The 20,389-nt window shown below is 56.9% G+C and overlaps 2 protein-coding genes across 8 annotated transcripts in view; both read right to left on the bottom strand.

Annotated features, from left to right (window-relative positions):
- Positions 1–136: 136 nt before the first annotated feature.
- Positions 137–19,368, bottom strand: HHATL (hedgehog acyltransferase like). 6 transcript variants are annotated; one of them, XM_043595636.1, is made up of 12 exons: positions 19,261–19,368; positions 7,605–7,723; positions 7,129–7,196; positions 6,488–6,601; positions 6,179–6,373; positions 5,608–5,817; positions 5,091–5,262; positions 4,485–4,629; positions 4,331–4,366; positions 1,343–1,544; positions 578–719; positions 137–373 (listed from the first exon to the last, which is right to left on the bottom strand). In XM_043595636.1, exons 2-12 carry the CDS (start codon positions 7,708–7,710, stop codon positions 249–251), a joined length of 1,515 nt encoding a protein of 504 aa, XP_043451571.1. In that variant the 5' UTR covers positions 7,711–7,723; positions 19,261–19,368; the 3' UTR covers positions 137–248. The 6 variants fall into 6 exon arrangements, with proteins under 6 accessions (XP_043451571.1, XP_043451572.1, XP_043451566.1 ...); XM_043595637.1 differs by lacking the exon at positions 19,261–19,368 and adding an exon at positions 13,279–15,069; XM_043595631.1 differs by lacking the exon at positions 19,261–19,368 and adding an exon at positions 9,450–12,724.
- Positions 15,194–20,389, bottom strand: part of CCDC13 (coiled-coil domain containing 13) — a 53,546-nt gene continuing 48,350 nt past the window's right edge. For both annotated transcript variants that reach the window (XM_043595629.1, XM_043595628.1), the window contains exons 14-16: positions 19,261–19,415; positions 16,542–16,656; positions 15,194–15,984 (exon numbers count right to left, since the gene is read on the bottom strand). In XM_043595629.1, coding sequence (XP_043451564.1) covers positions 15,825–15,984; positions 16,542–16,656; positions 19,261–19,415 — 430 coding nt within the window. In that variant the 3' untranslated portion in view covers positions 15,194–15,824. The remainder of the gene's footprint in view (positions 15,985–16,541; positions 16,657–19,260; positions 19,416–20,389) is intronic.

Here is a 20,389-nt window from a genome sequence, read left to right as displayed (position 1 = left end):
ACAGGTATCTCCTCCACAGTCTGTGTGCACCAAGAGCCTGCCCCCCACTCCCTGGGGCCCAGAACCTCCACCCCCTCATCCAGCATGGACAAGGAGCCAGGAGACCGCTGGGGGAAGGGACAGGGAACAGCCAAACTGTGGTAGAAAAGTCTTTTATTCTATCAGTCAGGCCCCATCTGGCCTGGTCTGGGCCCGGGCCTGGAAGCAGCTGAGCAGAACCCATCCCTCTCCCCTCTTCCTCCTCCCACCTACTCGGGCTTCTCTTTGTCCTGCTTCTGCTCCTCCTCTAGTGCTAGGGTTCGCTCTCGCTCCTTCACCAGCTGGACACCACAGTAGGTGACAAACAAGATGGCCAGAGTGGTCTGGGGGAACCCTGTGTGGGAAAGAGGTCATCAATGCGCAGGAGCAGGACCCCATCCTCAGTGACTCTTCTCATGCCTGTCCCCACTTGACTAGCCCTCCCTCTGAGTCCCCAGGGTGTTGGGTTGGGGTGGGGGCATTTCAGAAGGGCCAGAAGGTCACAGTCCTCAAGGTTGATGCCTGGCATTTTTTATAGCCACACCCCCCTTTCCCTCACCTGTGAGTAGCAGGCGCCTGGCAACCAGCTCTGTGAACTCCAGGCTGTTCAGGCTTACAAGGTTGTACATGATGATGGCCCAGAAGTTCATGGCCCCAAAGAGGGCCCGGACCCTGCGAGACATCTGCTCCGACAGAGAGGCCTGCCCAGTCCAGGAGAGCATTGGCAGTGGGGCAAGAGGGCCAGAGGAAAGAGGACATGGTTGGCCACAGGTCTTGCCCACATGGCCATCCCAGGTCCTGGGAATGGGCTTGGGTCTCTGAGAGCCCCCAGGTCAGCTCTCCCTCTTTTTTTTTTTTTTTTTTTTGATGTTTGTTTGTTTTTGAGAGAGAGACCGAGCATGAGCGGGGGAGGGGCAGAGAGAGAGGGAGACACAGAATCCAAAGCAGGCTCCAGGCTCTGTCAGCACAGAGCCTGACGAGGGGCTCAAACCCACGAACTGTGAGATCATGACCTGAGCTGAAGTTGGATGCTTAACTGACTGAGCCACCCAGGCACCCCAGCTCCCCCTCAGTGTTAAAGATGAGGACACGGATGACCAGAGAGAGGGGACGGTCTGACCCAACACAGCCTGGTGCAGGCGCCCACTTCTCATAGAAGGAAGTGCTAGATACCCAAAGGGTGAGCCACTGCCCTGACAACAAGGAGGGTGTTCTGAGAAAGTTCTGGACGGGGGGCCACATGTGGCTGGAAGACTCTAGAGAGCAGCAGTGCCACCCCCTCCAATGACCCAGCCAACCGCTACCCCAGACTTTCCCCACTCACCTCAATTTGTGCTAGGGGCCCCGACTCAGCCAGCTTCTGCACCCAGAGCTCAAAGTTGAGGCCAAAGCAGTTAAGGAATGACCACAGGTAAACAATATCACAAGGTCCAAGCCACAGAGTGGTGATGGCAAATGTGGCCACAGTGGCCCCCAGCTCCGGGATCACCTCGGAGTGCTCCCCACCAATGTGGTCATACACATACCTGCAAGAAAGGCAGGAGAAAGGACAAGCAAGAGTGTGGGTGAGGGTGAGGGCAAGTAGGAGATGGGCAAAGGATACACAACAGGGGCAGCCCTCCTCAACGCTATCACCCTGGGCACATTTTACCCAGAGGAGGCTGCCTCTCCTCTACCCAACTTCAGAAGGTGCAAGGCTCAGCTTTGAATTCCCTATCTCCTATTCATTCCCTAAGTGATCTCATCCAGACCCAAGACTTTGAACACTGCCTCTCTGCTGATGAGCCCCAAATCTGTGTCTGTAGCCTGCTCCCTTGATTCATACATTTCCCTGTCACTAGACATCTCACTTGAATGACTGATTCCCCCATCCCTATCCAACCCCGCTGCATCCTTATCTCAGATAATGACACTTCCATTCAGTTGCACCCAGAAGCCTCGGTGCCATTTTGGACTATCAAGTCCCCTCTCCACGTCCAAGCCAGCAAATTCTATAGGCTCCACCCAGTCCTGACCACTGCTGCCACCCCAATTACCACCCTCATCCAGCCGATCATCTCCTCACATAGATTATTGCAAGAGCCTCTTAAGCCATTTCTCTGCTTCTCCCTTTGGCCCCCTACCGTCCATTCTCCCCCTACAGCAGATAGAGGTATCTTTTAAGAGTGTAAGATCACATGACTTCCACGATCAAACCCTCCCCCAGCGGCTCCCCATTACATTTAGAATAAACTACCTCTCTACTAAGTCTAGAAGATCCCTCCCTGACCTCATCACCTACCATTTCCCCCCTCATTCATGCATGCTTTTGACTTACTGGCTTTCCTGTCCCTCAGATAAACACAGCTGGATCCTGCCTCAAGCCTATGCACTTGTTCCTTCTCTCTGGACTTCTCTTCCTCAGATTTCCTTATCACTCAATACTCTGTTCAAATAGCTTCTCACAGAGGCCTGCCCGGACCACAGCTGTAGAAGCTTCTATCCTGTGGCCAGCTTCTATCCCATTACACTTGTTTTATTTTTTTCATAACGCTTACCACTCTCTAAAATTATCTTATTTATGTGTTTGTTTACCTGTTTATGGTCTGTTTCTCCCCACTAGACTGTAAGCTCCATGAGTTCAGGGTCTTTGCCATGTTCACTGCTGTATCCCCAGTGCCTAGAACAGTGCCTGGCACATAGTAGGTTCTCAATAAATATTTGTTAAACAAATTCAGTAGAAGACCCCTTGAGTAACTGGCCTCACCATGCCTTGACCTCTTCATTGCCAATGGCTTCTTCTCCACATCAACTCAGCCACCCACTCCCATGGACAAACTCCAACTTTGTCACCTCTTGAAATCTCACTCCTTCCTAATTACCATTCTCGACCAGCCCCTCCTGATGTGGCCTCCCACCTCCACTTCTTCAATTTCACTGACCCCTCTGCCCCTTCCTCATCTTAAGACCCTATCTTTACCACCATCTTTAATGGGCTTAAATTCAATGAGTCATCATTATAAATAATCTAAAACCCTGTATCCTTCACTTCTTCCTTCTCACCCATCTGAGAGAGCCCAATCCCCCACTTTCTCCTCACCCGCACCCAAGAAGCTAAGCCCTAATAAGGAAAATCTCACACCTTCACATATTAGTGTCCAAAAATCCACTACCTTCAACCCCACCTGGGCTCTCAATGCCACGGTTTCTCTGGTCAGCTTCGTCTGCCATGCTCTGCAGTGGCTATGCCACCCTTATCTCTCCCACAACTTGAATGGGTGTGGTGGGTGAGCTAGGCAGGAGGAAAGCAGACACAAAGATGCTGCCTCCCTCCATGCCCAACTGTGCATCTCTCAGCTGGTGACCTTGCCTCCCACTTCATAGAGAAAACCAAAGCCTTCAGGTGGATCCCTTACTTCTCTACACTCATCTGCCATTCTGCTTCCATGATGGCTTCTCTTCCTCCTCCCTGTCCCAAAGCCAAGCTGCTGCCTAGCTCTGGTTCCATCACCTCCCAGAGACCTTACGCTAACACTCACCCCTGTATTCTGCCTCCCCAGCTTATACTTCTAGCAACCAAGCATGTCCCATTGTTTGCTGTCTTAAGACACCTCACCTCTCCCTTCAGTCACTCCTCTGTGTTCCCCCCTCCGTAGCTTCCCCAGCAGCATCTGACCCAGCTGCCCCCACAATGCCTGGTTGGTCTCCCTTTGTTTCCAGGCTGTCATGTGGTCTTGACCGTTCTGCTCCTCTGACCATGCCTTTCAGTCCCTTCTACGGTTCTCCCTTTTCCCCCAGTGGGAGTCCTTCCAGCTCCAATCTCAGCTACGCTTAGTCTCCTCTTCTTTGCTCTCTCTCCTGGAGACTTAATGCACTCCCAAGGACCAAAGACTACCCTCCCACATTCATGACGCTCAGAGCTGCATCAGTTGGCCAGACTTCTCTGGACCCCAGACCCTCAGACCCAACCACCTCTCTGAACCTCCACAATGATGTCTCCCAGATCTTACCAGACATTTCTCACACAGAACCCCTCTCTGGATGCCGCACCTCCCAGATAGGAATCTGGGAGTCATCACCCTCTCCTTCCCAATCCCTCAATCTATGGCCAAGTCCTGTCCAGGCTCCCCCTGGTGTGTCTCCAACCATTTCTCACCTCCAATGCCCCATCCACGTCCAAACCTCTGTCTTTCACCTAGACCTCTGCGACGACCTCCTCCTTGCTTCCTCTGGCCCAGGGCTGATCTTTTAGAACGTGGACCAGTCTCTGCACTGCCCTGCTCAGACACCTGGCAGTTTGATGTGACCATTGCCCCACCCCACCCCAACTCACTTGCAAAGCCAGTCGTTGATGCCACGGTCGAAGTGCCTGAGGGAGGAGAGTGGATGGGTGTCATCAGCCCAAAGCAGAGCTCCAGGGGAGTGGGGGAAAGAGGCTACGGGAAAGTGGGGGTCCCCGTGGCGTGTCCCCGGGATCTCGCACTCACGTTTCCGCGAAGACGTAGAGTGCGGTGATGCACTTGGGAGGCTGGGGCGGGTCCAAGTGGTCAAGGCGAGCCACGGTGTTGACCACGCCGAAGAGCACGGCCGCCTTCACCCAGTCGTACACCAGGTTTGAATAGGCTAGGCCAGCTGGGGACAGGGTGTCGTCACTGCCTGGGGGGCGTCGCGCGGGTCTTCGCTCCCCGGATCCCCAAATCCCAGGAGGGGGTGGCGCAGAGCCAGAGTCTCCCCTACACACTTTCTCCACAGTGCGTAGGGGAGGTCCTTGCACCCGGCCAGCCCGCACAGAGACCCCGTCCCTACTTCCTGGGGGAGGAGCTGGACTGGGCCCGCCCAGGGGAGACCCCTTCCCGGTTGTGGAAGTCAACCCGAAGGCCCAGTGGGGCGGGCTTTAGCCCCAACAGCTCTGGCCTCGCAGAACAAAGCTATCTCCAAGTCCCCCGCATTTCAAAGAATCAGTCCCCGTCCCCCCACCCTTGGATAGGTGCTGTGCCCTCTCAGGGTGTCAGCTTCCCCAGCTGTGACGCCATGGGGGCGCAGAGGGTCTTTTTGTCTTTCCCAGCCCCTGTTCTGGCCCCACGCGCACCCACCGAGGGCGCTGTCCGGGAGGCGGTTGGCAAACTTGAGGTCGCTGGGGATGGTGAGGATGTAGAAGAAGTGGAAGAAGATGTCCACGGCCATGACGGCCACCACGCTGAGGCCGGCCTGGGCCCGGATGCGCCACAGCTCACCCTCGCGCCTCACCGGCTCCACCTGGCTCATCTGGGGGATGCCAAGTGTCTGAGTGGGGAGGCAAGCCTTGCCGGAGGAATCCTTTCTGAATGAGGAGGCACCAACTGCCCGGGGATCCGAGGCTGAGGGGAGACGCGGCTTCATCCTGGCAGCCTTGCCCGAGAGGGGAGACACTTCTCCACCCGGTGATCCTTGTCTGAAGGGGGAATGTGGCCCCATGCTGGGGTCTGAGGAGGCAGGCCACTACGGCTTCATCCTGGGGTCATGCCTGAGGGTGGGGACACAGCCTGCCCTGGGAGTCCTACCTGAGATGGGAGCCCCTCTCTGAAGACCGGGCCCCAGCCCTGCTCTGGGGCCCACAGGGCGTCCTCTCACCTGGGTGTGGAAGCGATCAAAGGTCATGATGGGCCCGAAGAAGAAGAAAGGCAGGTAGAAGTTGTACTTGAGCAGGTCAGCTAGGGAGTAGCGGCGATCGGGGTGGGCACAGCTCTCCAGCGCAAAGCTGGTACAACGCAGCACTGTGAAACCGCTGCCCCCGTGGAACAGCACCTCTTGAAGATCAAAAGTGCCTGTTACAAACCCGCTCTGGATGGGAGAGAATAGGCCGCCAGCTCACCAGGTGCCCCTGTCTCTGGGAAGCCCACCCAGCTTCCCACAGGGGCCCAGCCTTGTCCTGCCCCTTCCTGTCTTGCCCAGAGTCAGTCAACACTGGCCACTGAGGGCTAATTCATGTTAAGTGCTCGGACAGAGCAGGAAACCACCTGTCCCTGCTGCAGTGGATGGGGCCACTTTGTGGGCAGGTCTATGCCACAGTCAAAGGCTTGGAGACAGGTGGGAAAGTGAAGGAAATGCTTGGGGAGACTCAGGAGGTAAGGGCTCTGGATGGAGTGAGAAGTTTGGGGTTCTATTCCTGCACCCTCCACCCTTGCTGCTCCCCATTGCACACCTGCCAGGAGATTAGAGGATCAAGCTTGAAGGAGGCAAGGCTGGCCAGGCCAAGGCCGAGACAGAGCCAGGGCTGGCCCAAGAGTGAGGCCACATAGAGGCTGACACAGTGGCCAAGTAGCAGCAGCAGGTACCAAGGACCCATCGTGCCCAGCACAGCCAGGGCCCCATACACGGCATACATCCAGGAGCGGAGCTGTAGACAGGGAGAAGGAATGGCTTATCTATCCATACAAATGGAGGTGGGACCCCAACCCTTGTAGCTGAGGGGGAGTTGCAGGGGAGGCTAGGGTGGCCCAGTCCAGCTCACCTGGGGGGCAACCATCGTGCAGAGTTTAGCAAACAGCACATGTCCAGAGAGGGCGAAGATGATGACATTGCGGAAGGAGGTGAACCACATCACCCACTCGAAGTCAGCCACGTCCTGGGGCAGGCCCGGGCAGGTTAAGGAGGGGCAGGGGGCAGGATGGGCTGGCACTTTGGCTGATCAGAGTCCCAGCACCTCTCCAGCCCCTGTATTCTTATGCAGTAGAGGACAGCAATAGCTGAGGTCCTTGCCTTCCCCAGCCAGGTAGGTAGAGAGGAGTGAGGGGCACCATGTGAGCTGCCCTGCCCCTCAAAGCTCCCCTTCTGTCCAGCATATTGCCTCCCATTACACCATTATTGCATTGTTCCTGGGAAGGGTGGTTCTGGAGGCCCCTGCTGAAGCATGTCTCAATTTATTTGCTAAACGAACAGTGTCTGGGTCAGGCTTGATGTGGCCCCAGGAGGACACAGGATGGGCCAGTGGAGAAACTGAAGGCATTGAAGCTCAAGCCACAGACCCTCCCCACTGTGAGTCCTCTGTTACATGGGAATATCTGGAATAGGAGAGTCAGGAAGGGTCTGGGATGGGAGAGACATGCCAAGGGTAAGGGACCTCAGTCAGGGATCCTGGGGCGTGGGACCTACCATCTTCCGGCCAATATACTCCCAGCCAGGTCGCACAGACTCCCGGAAGGCCTTCCGGTGGGCCCCATCTGAGAACGGAATGCGGCCTTAGTGGGGGCTGGGGAGGACTCCACACACACACACACACACACACACACACTCACACCTGCCCCTACAGCAAGGCTGACTCCCACCCTAGAAGCAGGGGAATGGGTCTAGGTCAGTCTCTCTCTCTCTCTGCCTCTGCTTCTCTCTGGGTCTCACTGTGTGGCTGGGGCCAGGTCTCTGACTGTATCCCCGAGTGTCTGAGTCTCTCTCTCTCTCTGTGGCTCTGTGTGCAGGTCTCTGTAGTGTCTCTGCATCTGTCTCTCCCTGTGACTACGCCTAGCTCAGCCCAACCCCCTCGGCCTAGGGAATATGTCGGCCTTGCTGGGTGGAACCCTGAGGTCCCAAGGGGAAGAAGGTTCCCACCCTCTGCTCCAGAGCCCGGCTGTTACCTTGTGAAGCTTCTAGGAGGCCCCGGCCAGCATAGGCCAGAGCCCCACTCAGCACCAGGGAGTACAAGCCCAGCTCCGCCGCAGGCAACGCTGTCTTGATGCCCATAGCCTGGATGGTGCTGGGGGAGACAGATCGAGTGAGGGCACTGCTGCCCCCCTGCCCTGCCTAGCCCCATCTCATGGTGCCCCACAAAGGTGATGGGGATCCCATTCTGAAGAGAAGTTGCCCCTCCTGCCCTTCAGAGATCTCATGCTATTATCCTCCCCTCCCCTCTTCCCATCCCTCCCACACCTGCCAACATCCCATGTCCCTTCCTAGCTGCTACTCCCACTCCCACCCTGCCCATTGAAGGCTCTTGAAAACATAAGCTTCACTCTCAGCCTGTCTGCCTCATCTTCGCTTAATCTTTCATACCTCTCAGGGAGACCGGTCCCCACCTTTTGCTCAAACTGCTTCTGCCAGGGCCTCAGATAACCTTCATGTGGAAGAACCCTATATCACCTCAATCATGTTTCTGGCCCCAAGGGTCCCCACACCCCTCAGTAAGCCTCCTTTAGCTCCTGACAATGCCCCACTCACCTCAACATCCCCTTCTCTGATTCCCACACCCCTCCAGAGCTGCCTTTACTTCCCTGAGAGCTCAAGACCCCCAAGGTCCTGTCCCCAGCATCAAGCTTCCTTACCTCTCATTCAGCCTCCAGCCTTTCACTGACTCCCATTGCCCCAACCAGCCTCTGAGCCCCAGTCTGCCACTTCCCTGGTCCCTGCCTGTGTCCGTGGCCACACCAGCCCCACTCTCTCAGTACTTGTGTATTCAGGCCCTGGATACTGGCTGGAGGCGGTGCTATTTGAAGAGGTGCCCCAGGGTAGTGGGTGTGGGGCCAGGCAGGGCCAGGCGGGCACCAGGGAGGGTGCTGGCCACTGTCCAAGGTGCTGACTGGTATCGGGCTCACGGTGAGCCTAGCCACTCCCTCCTTCCAGGGCCTAGTTCATCCTCAGGAGTCCTGCGGGGCCATCCTTTCCTAACCCCTCCTAGACTGCAGCCTGGCCTGGGGCCTTCCCAAGGGTGCATTGGTTAACAGACCCAGGGCCAAATTAAAGGGAGAAACATGTATAGGCACCTTCTTGGCCTGGGCTGGGCCAAGAGGTGGCTGGCATGACCCTGTCTTCCACCCTTGATCCTCCCCCAAATCTTCCTTACCAGCACCACAACCAGCTCTCCTGGGCCCCCAGAGTTGGCGTTCTCCCGACTACATAGAGGGGTCATGGACCAGAGCGGGACAGGGACCTGTCAAGGTCACACAGTGAGCCTGGGACAGGATTGTGTGTTCTCAGTGAGCTGTCTGGAATCTCAGATAAGAGAAGAGCATTGCTGCCCCTGCCCATACAAGGGGGCTTCCCAGCCTGACTTCTGCCCTGTTGGGCTGAGGGCTGAGGCAGCTCCTCATCGGCCAGGTGGGGGTAGGGAGGCCTGGAGGATCGGGTTATTGGAGCAGGAGCTTGAAACCGGAGCAGAGTGAAGAGCCCGCGAAATAGCTTTGTCAGCTGCCTCCCACTTGCTACTTTCCAATTTTAGCTCCCCATGGCCGGTGCAGGGTGTCTCCAGTGAGGCCCCTGTGAGCAGGGCCAGGGCTGGCCCCCGGCCTCGGACCTCTTCCGATAGACCCCTGGAACCTAGGCTACCCTGTGGACACAGGGGTGCCCCTGCCCCCTGGTCCTGCCTACCTTAGGTACACCTGGGGTAAAAGACTGCTTTGGGGCCTGAAGTCTGGGATGAGGGGCCTGAGGTGGGCTCCGCAGGTCTCAAGGACCCCAGAGTGGCTGCATCCCCAGATGGCACTGACCTTGAGGAGGTTGTGAGGGACCCTGGCACACTGCCCACCTCAGGCTCCGGGGTCCTGCGTCCGACCTTGTGTCCGTCCGACCAGCTAGGCTCTGGGGCCACGGTGGGGTGTGTCCAGCCCTGGGGTCCCCACCCCCTCAAGGCTATGAGCGGTGAGTGGTGACAGCAGGAGGAGGGTGGAGGAGGGCAGGGAGGAGGTGGCCTTCCTGGAGCGGAGCTGAGCAGAGTGGAGCAGAGCCGAGCGCTGCAGAGCTGCTGGCCACAGGGAGCCGCAGGGAGGATTGTGGGGGGGGCAAGGGTGGGGGAAGGGGTGGCCAGTGGCATAGGCTCCAACAGGGACACCTGGGCCTCACTCCAACCTGCCTCTTCTGGTCTATAGAGCCTGTGTCTCCCTCTCACTGCTATCCAGGACTCCCCTCTTCCAGGAAGCCTTCCGGACAGCCCCTACTGGCTTTGTGCCCTGCCCCCACTGCACACACACACACACACACACACACATGCACACTTCATGCGCAGCTCTGTACTCTACCCTGCACCTTTACATGTGAACTCCCAAGGGCCATCCCAGGGCAGATCCATCTAGCCCCCTGCCCTGGTTCATTTCATCATGCCAAGAGTCCTAACTGGCCAGGCGTCAGTGCCTGAGGCAGGACTGGCTTAACTAGCAGGGCTGGAACTGGCATGAGACATGTGAGGGGGCCCCATACTTCAGCCCTATCCCACAGGCAGTTGCCCAAGTGGAGGGGTGCTGGCAGGGTCACTTGGCAAGGCTTAAATATGTATGTGGAGTGGCTGGCATCCTCTTGAGTGTCCCTAACCGACTGGGAGCTCTCTGGGGGCAGCAGGACAGGGCCCTCACTCACAGAAGGGGCAGCCAAGGCCTCAGCCCAGCCTTCCCAATACAGAAGGGTACCCTGAAGAACCCACAGAGAGGACAGGAACATCTGCTAGTCTCCCTTTAGGATGAGAGCCTTGAGTCTAAGGGAGCTGTATATACTTGTGCCGTGTCTGTGGGGCCTGTCCAGGCATGTGCAGTGAGGAGGGTCTGGGGTCGGTGGAAGAGTGGCGTTGAAGGAGCTGTGTGACTGAAATAAATCACAGGACAGGTCCCGGAGCTCCTGCTGATCTCTGGACCCCAGCCACAGGCTCAGCTGAGGATGGGGAAGGAAGGGGCTGTTCCTCCCCCCGCCCCCAGCAGGGCAACTTCCAGAGCCCGACCAAGGTCTGGGAAGGGGAGAGAGAGTCCCCTATCTTCTCATAATGCCCTTAGGCCTCCCAGGCAGACACACTGGCCCAGAGGAAGAAGCAAGGAGACCCCCGCACACACACCACACAGAATGACACAGTGGCCTTCGTCATGGTGCCTGGACCTGAGAAGTGCACGTGGAGATTACTGCACAGTATGGGGGCTGGGTGAGGGCTGCAGCTGGGATCATGGGTCACACTGGAGGAGGGATGGATACCTGAGCCAGACTTCAGGGCTTAGGGAGGGCTTCCTGGGCAGGGGTGGGGTGCGGCACACCCAAGGGGAGTCCTGAGGTAGAGTCAGTGGTTATTAGAAGGGTAGTAAGTTAACCCCAGTAGCCAGGCACGGTTCTAAGGCTTTACATGGACTCTTTAATGTCACTATAACCCCTAGGGAAGGTGTTACCATTTCCCCCAGTTGATAGAAAAAGAAACTGACACCCAAGGAGGTCAGCCCCATAAGCTTCTGGAGCTGATCGCTCTGCAGAGGCAAGAACCCCATTCACCCACCCTGGGTGCAGGCCGAGACCAGCCTGGGCATGCCAGCCAGTTCTCACGAGGCTCGAAGAGAATGGCTCAGAGACGCGGATGGGTGGTTTGGCTGCACATGCAGAGCACAGGCTCAGCTAGCTGACTTGAGCCTGAGCCCAAGATCTGCCTCGCTGGTGGGATCCACTTCTCAGAGCCTCAGATCCCCATTTGTAAATGAGCCTGCTCTGTCCTTATTGGGCTTTGGGGGGGATTCCATGACTCACTCCATGAAGGGCCTGGCTCACTGAATTGCTCGTGAAGAGAGCCACAGCTCCCTCACTCCAGAGGCCCAGAGAGGCAGAGCTCACCCAGCAGGAGCTGTGCGCAGCGGGGTCTGCAGGGAGCCTGGCATGTGGGGAGGGCAGGCTGGATAGAGGGCTAGAGAGGCCTCTTGGACGTGGCACCGGACAGTTCAAAGCCAGCCTCACCCCGTATGAGGGTGGTGGCAAGGGAGGGTGCCTGGCGTGGCCAGCCCACAAAGCAAGGGCAGGAAGTCGACCAGGCTTAGATCAGGACAAAGGCCTGGGTCAGCTTCCCAAATGCTGCAAGGGACACTAGGAAAGATACAGTGGGCAGGGGGGCCAATTCTCTCAAGCCCCAGCGTCCCCTTTCATTTCCCAGTGTATTGTTACTCAGAGTAAAAATGTGTGGGAAGTAGCCTGTGTGTCTATAATTGTGTTTTGTGTCTGTTGTATGTGGGGTCTGTGTATGTGTTGCCTTGCATGTTGTTTGCGGTGTGTTTGTTGTGTGTATATGTATGCCGTGTGCACTTTGCATGTGCATGTGTGTTATGTATCTAGTGTGTGACGTATGTACTTTGTGTGTGTGTATGCAAGGCTCAGGGACTGTAGGCAGTGCCTGGGGAGAGGAGGTGGGGTAGCTTGGGCCTCGCTGGGGATGGAGATGGAGAGAAGAGGCTGGTTCTGGCCACTGCATATGGGGGCGCAGAGGAGGACCCCCACTGCAGGCCACCTTGCCCTGAGCTCCTGAAAGCAGGGGAGGGGCCCCATGGCAATGGAATGTATTTGGGGTTGGAATCAGCCTGAGCCAGGCTGCGACCTTGTCCAGCTCAGCTGTAGTGCCCCAGAGGCCTTCACAGGGACAGTGGCCAAGCCACACCCACAGCTCAACCAGGTCTCACCTGTCAGTACCGAAACCTGAGCACCCAGGCTCGCAGCACCTGCCTGGGGTGCGGCCAGGGAGAGTCCTCACGTGAGGCCTCTCCCCAACCCAGCCTCTTCACTTGTCCTTGTCCCTCCGCCCTCCAAGCACCTGTCTCTCTCCTCCCCCTACTACTTTTCAGCCCCAGGAAGGGACCTCAGCGTTGTCATCTGTGAAAGGCAAGTCCAGCCCACCGGCTGCCTACCTGTCTGGGGGCTGAGGAGTTCCTCCTCAGGGTCCCAGGGGAAGGTGGTGCTGCTCTGGAGGGGCCACGGTCACTAAACTGTACAGACTAGGCCACCCTACCCCCGACCTGGCCCACTTGCATTAGATCCTCAGGGCCCCAGTCCTTGGCCCCTTTGACAACCCCTCCCTTCCTTAAAAAGCCTGCTCCCAGGTTCTCCTGGGCCTTCCCCTTCCACCCTCCACCTCCCACTCCTCAGGGAAGTATGGACAGCCCCCTCCCCCCAAACCCCAGATCTGGACAACGAGCCTGGGAGCCTCAGCAGAGAAGGTGAGAGGCTCTGAGGGGCTGCATTCTGTGTGCATCCCACCCCCATCCCACCCCTCCCACTCCATCCCAGCCCTATTTGCCATGCCTCTGACTTGACCAGGGGCTCCCCGAAAACAGCAAGTCAGATCTACCTCTGGACCACTCACAGGCCTGAAGAGGCTGGCATGCCGATGGCACTCCCCACCTGATGGCCGGCCGGCTGAGTGGATGGCGGCCTGTGAGTCTATCTCCCCCACTGGCTGGCGGGGCACTTCCTAGAGCTCAGGGGCCATGTCTGTCTCACCCGACACCCCCCGTGCCGGGGGCAGTGGGGCGGCTCAAGAGGTAACTAACAGCGGTAAGAGGTAATACCAAGGGCTAACATTTATTAAGTACTTACTGTGTGCCAGCCACTGCTCTAGCACTCGACCCTTTTTAACTCAGCGACTCCTGAAGAGGGATTCTGACGGAGGATGGAGCAGGCTTGGTCTAACTAAGCTGGGGTGCTGATGGCAGGTGCCGCAGCACACAGCTCCGGGGCAAAGCTCTCAAGGCTGCCTGTAGAATCTGTAAATGGAGACTGTTGTCTTTATGTCCACAGGTGGCCTAAGCAAGGAGTGAGTGCCCAGACTGACCTCTCCAAGATGCCAATTAGTCAGTTGACCCCAAAATGAGCAAACAAGATTTACTATGCCCGATGGCAGTCTTTTCTGGCCTCTCTCTCTCATATAAATCCTGTTTTATCTTTGTGGAATGAAATCAATCTATTGATACATGTGCCTTGTACAGAAGTGAATGGCAACCGAATAATCAGCTAAATGTCTTTGAGCTGTTCTTTGACAGCTCAACAGCCCTTGACGGAGGTTTCTAGTTCTGCCCCCATTTTACGGATGAGGACGTGGAGGTTCTGGGAGGTTAAGTAACTCGCCCAAGGCCACACAGCTGGTGAATTGGAAGAGAGATCTGCCCCAGGCACCACCCCCATTCAGACCCCGTGACTTGACGCACTTTCCTTTCTCAGATGCACCCTTGACCCAGGAAGGGCAGCAAAACCACCCTTGAGCGGTTAGAGTGTGGGTTGTGCCACCCTGTGCTTCCACAGTGTGACCACTCTGTCCATCCCTGAGGAAGGGTAGTTGGTCCTCTGCCTGTTTGTCCCTCCCAGGGACTTCCCCAGGGGCTGGAACCTGCACACAGCCCCTCAGACCACCCTCGGGGGCTCCCCCACGCCTGCAGGGGAAGGTGCTGATCACTTGGTCTGGTGTCCTGACTCTGCCTTGAGCCCAGTCCTCACGGTCACACAACGACCCCTCTCAGCACAGACCCTCTCAGTCCCTCCGGCACTGCCTGGCCATTTCCCTCCACCAAGAACTGGAGGAGAGCTCTTCCTTTCCAGGGACCCTTAGGACCCCATCAGGACTGCTGCTTCATCCTGTTGGCCTTCACTTGCCGAGGAGCCTCTAGACCTGTCACTCCAGGCAGGGTCCGGGGCTTCCCGACTGTGGGGCAACACAGAATACCTCCAAGGCCCCATCCCCGAGGAAGGGCCTGAGCAGACAGGGTCCCAGGGGCCCCAGGTGGCTTCCCTTCGGGAGGAGGTATTTGCACGGCATGTGCCCCCACATCTGTGAGTCACTGTGCTAGTGACTGGTCTTCACGTGTGGGAGTGTGAGCACAAGCCCGTGTCTGGGGGTGTGAACGCCGCTCACGTATGGCTGCGTACGCCCGGGTGTAGGTATTTGTGTGCATCTGTGCCTTTGTGTGGGCCTGTGTGCACACAGGTGTGGCCAGGGTGTCTGGTCGGTGTGTGTGGCTGTGGATGGCTTTCCTTAGGGCCACCCCTCCCCATGGCTGTAAGTGCAGTGAAGCAGGGAGTGAGCCTGTGACAGTTACAGAGGGACGTGGGGGCTCTCCTGCCGCAGCCCTCCCAGCGCTCCCCTGTGTGGTCGTGAGGGAGGAACACCATGCCTTTGCCTGGGGTCACTGCCTCGGAATCCTCCTGCCTGGAGCTCCGGCCCAGCTCCGCACCTGCCCTCCACCACCAGCATCCACTAGAGGCAGCCTTTTTGGAAGCAAGCAGAGGCAACCTCCAGAGTGGCTGGCTGAGGGTGGGCACTCCCGTCCTGGCTAATTGCTCAACTGGAGGGTTAAATGTTAGCCCAGCTTCTTTCTATAAGCCTCAGTTTCTTCATCTGCAAAGTAGGGTTACTATTAACCTATTAACCTTACAAAATAGGGTAACCCAACAAATCCTTGGGTTACTAAAGGACTAGATGGGGTCAGGTTTCCACAATAGATGCTCACTCACTAGGACCTGTGGCGACTATGAAAATAATGATTATTATTACAAGTCTGAGGGTCTGCATCTAAGGAAGACCCCTGAAGAGCGGGCTGACAAAGTGGCTGGGAGCACATGTCCCCAAGGCTGCAAAGGTTGGGGGTGTCCACGGATGGAGCCATGGAGGGGAGAATGGGGGGGGATATGCCCTGGTGAGGGGGGGTGGGGTGGGTGGGATTGGTTGGCCTGAGGGACGCTCCCAGCTGGAGCACGAAGGGCTCGCCTGTGCATATGGAGCCATTTGGGCAGACAGGGACTCCCAGCTAGGTCCTAGGACAAGGGTGGTGAGCACCTGCCCAGGGGACCGCCGTCTGTTCACAGACAGCTTGTTGTCCAAGAGCTCACGCCGGTGCTGAGCAGGCAGCTGGGCCTCCTCCCCTGCCGTATCCACGCCTGTCCAGGGTCTCCGGCAGGGCTCAACCAGGGTTTTTCCTTTGCCCTCCTGGTCTGAGATGTTGGCTTTGGTCACCCTCGGGGAACCTCTTCTGGGAGAAGGAGCTGAGCTGGTTGCCCCAGGTTGGCTGCCAGAGCAGATGGAGTCGACAGAGCCTCATCCTCTCAGAGCCTAAGGCTGCCTCGTCCAGCCAGGCTGACACTGAGCCACCGTCCTAGTGCTTGTCCACCTTCTGCTGCCGCAGGGCCTGCAGGAAGACCCCTTTCACCTGGCCCAGGGTCTCGTGGTACATACGGAAGTCCTCCTCCTTGCCACGCAGGGCGCTGCCCAGGGCAGCCTTCAGCATCTCATTCTCCTCCGCCTGGATGGCCAGCCTGGGCCACATGAAGAAAGGGCTTAGCGTGGCCGTGCGGGCATACATGGGGGTGCGTGCATGTGTAAAGGGCGCTGGGAACAGGGCTGCTGGCATGGTTGTTCTTTAGGCTCAGGGTTCTCCTGGACCCGTCCCCTCCTCCCACAGACCCTTGGGGGAATACCATGTGGGATTGTTCTCTGGGCCCACCCACAGCCCTGGGCCTGGCACCCAGTATCCCCCCGAATGTTGGCTGCCTCAAGGAGGAGGACTACTTTGTAAAGGTCCTCCCCATCCTTCTTTGAATACCATGGTCTCTGACCCTGAAAAGTTTGAGTGAGAAAAGAGGGTTTAGCAACCCACACTTGGTAAAACTTCTCTTGGGACTTTGAGGTCATCAGGGATATGGCTGGGTCTCTCTGCCCTCTGATTGCCAGTTGCTGAATCACAGGCCCAGAACCCAGGCAGGCCAACCTCGGGGCAGACAGAAGTCAAAGGGGGAGGGACACGATCCTTCTGCCCATCGAAGCACCTCCACCCAGACAATGCCACCCTCAGGAAGGTGGGGCAAGAGAGCACCTGGTGGTCAGCTCCTCCATCTGTGATTCCATGGGTACGTTGGAGAGCTGGGTGAAGGAGGGGTCCTTCCTTTCACTCCCATTCGGGTTGTGCCTGGTGTTGGAGGTGGGCAGACCTGTGGGGGCAGTGGCAGCCACTTTCTGTGATGACACCATGGCCCTATGTAAATGCTCTCCTTCTCCCCTCCTTCCCCACCTCCACTGCCTATTTCCTGCTTTTCCATTTGCTGAAACATTATACTTCCTCCAAGATGAAGGACAAGGCATAGCATAACATATAAGTTGTCAAATCACTATGTTGGACACCTGAAACTAACATTGTGTGTCAACTATACCTCAATTAAAAAAAAAAGGGTTTTTTAAGATGCAGCACGAGGGCTGCCTCCCTCTAGAAGCCCTCCTGATGCCTGCTCTGCGTTCCCTTGGACTCAGGCTGTGCTGTCTGCTACGGCCCTGATTCTGCTTGCCTTGTACCAGGGTGGTTCCTCTTGTTATTGTCTCCAACTTTGCCCTTGACAAGTTTCTGGAAGGCAGCTGGGACTGAGATCTGCCCTGCACACTGAGCCTGAGTCTAGACCATCACTGCCTCTGATGCCCTCACACCACTGGACCCCCCACCTCCAGAGCCAACCCTGACCAGCAGCTCCCTACATACCTACAGGGGATCCAGTGTGGCCAGGGCCAGAGGCCCCAGAATGTTCAGAAAAGGAAATCAAAGCCAATGGGTAGGGAATTTGGGCACAATCACAGCATCAGAAAACCTGTGCTGGTTCTCAGGGATAGTGTGGCCCAGGGAAAATCGCCTGGAGTCAGTAGACTTGGCTTTCACCCCCTTGCTGTGTGGCCTCAGGCAAACCATCAACCTCTCTGAACTGGTTTTCTCACCTATAAAATGAGGATGATAGTTCTTGCCTCTAGAGCTTTGTGAGGCCGGGTGAACTCACATTTATACCTCAGGGCCTATGTGATCTGACCACCTCTTTAGTACCTTGTCACTTCTTTGACCTTGCCTCATATTCCCCTCCCCTCTGGCCGGCTGTACTCCGGCCTCACTTGCTGTTCCTTCAAGCCTCCAGCTAAGCTCTCACACAGTGCCCTTGCGCTTGTCTTCCCTCGGGTATCTGTATGCTCATCCCCCGTCCCTGCCATTGTCTCTGCTCAGATGTCAACTCTTCCATGAGGTCTTCACTAGCCCCCTGTCCCTGATGGAAACCAGCCGCTCTCAGCACCTCCTATCACCTCCTCTGACTTAGCATGTCTTTTAGTGGCTTGTTTGGTTATTATCCACCTTCCCCACTGGAGGGGAACTGCTGTGGAGGGGCCAACTTCCAGAATCAGGTCTCCTCATTCTACAGGTGGGGTGGTGCTCTGCCCATGTCACAGGCCAGCAGGTGGCAAAGGCCACATGAACACTTTTTCTCAGGCAGCTGCCCCTTGCTATTTGGGCAGAACCAAAACGGTTTTTCCTGCCGCGGCTTAGCACCCCCTGGTTAGGTTACTCAGGAGGTAAGCCCAAAGCCTAGAAATACCACCTCCCTAGAGGACCTGTTCCTGAGGGCCCAGGAGAGTCAGCTGGGGACCTTCCCCAGCCTGGATTCTCAGCAGCTCCTGGAAGGCCCCTTGAGTCCTGGGCCCTGCTGGTTGGAGAAAGGAGAAGGGTACAACTCCTGCTTTGTGCCTCACTTCTGGCCCATCCTTCTGAAATGTTCTCATCTCATCTGGGCTTGGGACAAAGGTCTGAGTGTCCTTGCTAGGGGACGGCTGGGGGATGTAGTGGAGTGTTGAGAGACAGGGCAGTGGGGGTAGCACCTCACTCCAGAGCCTGAGGGAGGTTGGGATGGGGACGTCAGAGGGAGGCAGGCCTAGCCCCTCCACACTAACAGTTTTTCCTTCTTTGGCTTCTGGTTCTGGCATCCTGCACCCCCATCTGGCCACAGCCTCACAAGATGCTGATGCTGCTGGTCCAGGGACGGCACCTTGAGAACGACTGGGTTACGGCACTAGATCTTTTCGTTTAGGACAACAAAATCTCCCTGTGCAGCTAGGTGTGGTCAGGGGGTGAAGGCAGAAGTGACACGAGCAACCAACCTTAGGACCATGCCCTTAAAACGTAAGGAGCAGGACGTCCCTTCCCTCCTGCCCTTCATGCTGCTGGTGGGGAGGCCGAAGCGGCCACCTTAGACCATGGAAGCTGCATGTTGAGCATGACGGCACACAAGACAGAGAAGCCTGGTCCCCAAGCCTGCGGAGAAGCCACTCCATCCCTGCTTATGCTCTACTGCTGTAGCAAGCAGAGAGGGATTCTTCTCCCGGTCAGCCACTGCTGCTGTTCTGGCCTCCTCAGCAGGCCAACTTCGCCTCATGACCAACTCTAAACAAAGTCAGCTGGGGACAGAGGGTTAAGGGCTGGGGTGGGGGTGACAGGCAGTGGTGGTGGTAGCTGAGAGCGTTTAGCAGAGGCACTGCCACTTTTATGAGGGCTCACAGGTGGGCTGGGTCAGAGCCACGTGGGCCGATGGCCTTCTGGGGCTCCTGGCTCTGAAGAGGAGGCCTGGGGAAGAAGACGCCCAGCAGCAGAGGCAGGACGAGCTCCGCCCCGATGGAGGCCTCCGCTCCCCCATGCTTGCTTCTGGACGGGGCTGAAGTGGTTGCCGCTGGCGGGCTCTCCCGTTAATGGCAAGGCCACCCCCTGCGGCTGGGGGCCCTGGGCCAGCCCCTACCTGCTTTGCTCCTGGGGGCTGCTCTCTGACAGACTGACGTCCTCCCAGGCTCCAGGCGCATCTTCTCCAGGTGTTGCTCCAGCACCACGGTGCGTTGCCGTTCTTCCTGCAGCTTCTTCTCTGATTCCAGAAGCTTGCTGTTGCTCTCCTCCACCCTGGTGATGAGACAGGAGGGGCTGCCGTCCATCCCCTGGGGGCAGGCAGGGGCAGCCCCGCCCCACCTGCTCTGGCCCTCAGAGAGGCAGGCACGTCGTGCCCTGGCGGTGCTGTGACCGGTTCTTTATTTTTACCGCAGGAACCGAGAAACGTGCGTTTGAAAACCATATAGTTCTCTCCAAGGCTCAAAATGAAAAGCTCGCCAGCCTCTCGCACTCCTGCCCACTCCCGTTTCCGGCTCTCCAGAAGCAATCACTTAGAACACTTTTAGCTGTTTCTCTGAATATTTACTGCCATATTTCTACAGATGCCCACGCTGCTATTTTTAAGGTTTCAATATAATCTTTCAATTTCCTGTCGTGCAACATGAAAATTTAGTTTTATTTTGGCCTTCTCCCCTTACCAAACAGAATTACCCCTCCGCTTCCCAGTGTAGTTACATTACCATTTCCCAGCTGAATTAATAGTAGGTGGTGTATTAGTTTTCCATTGCTGGTGTAACAAATTACCACAAACTTAGCAGCTTAAAGCAACACACACTTATCACCTCACAGTTCTGTAAGCCAGAGGTCTGGCAGGCTCTGTTGGTTTCTCTGCTCCAGGTTCTGGTGTTGCCTGACCTGGGTTCTTACCTGGAGGTTCTGGGGGGGAAATCCACATCCAGGCTCATTCAGTTATTGAAGGGATTCAGTTCCAATGGAAGGACTGAGGTCCCTGTTTCCCATTGGCTGTTGGATGGGTGATTTTCATGTTTCAGAGGCCACTTGGGCCTCTCCATCTTCAAAGCCAACCAGACACCCCTTAGCATGCTTTGACTCTCTCTGACTTCTTCCACGGCCTCTCTCTCACTGACCCCAGCTGGAGAAATTTCTCTGCTTTTAAGGGCTCAAGTGATTAGATTGGGCCCACCTGGTAATCCAGGATAATCTTCCTATTTTAGGGCCCATAACTGCAATTGCATCTGCAAAGTCCC

Source organism: Prionailurus bengalensis, chromosome C2 (assembly GCF_016509475.1).
Source record: "Prionailurus bengalensis isolate Pbe53 chromosome C2, Fcat_Pben_1.1_paternal_pri, whole genome shotgun sequence".
In the NCBI taxonomy this organism is placed as follows: Eukaryota; Metazoa; Chordata; class Mammalia; order Carnivora; family Felidae; genus Prionailurus; species Prionailurus bengalensis.
Note: the sequence above shows the minus strand (reverse complement) of the source record. Positions and strands in the feature narration are given on the sequence as shown.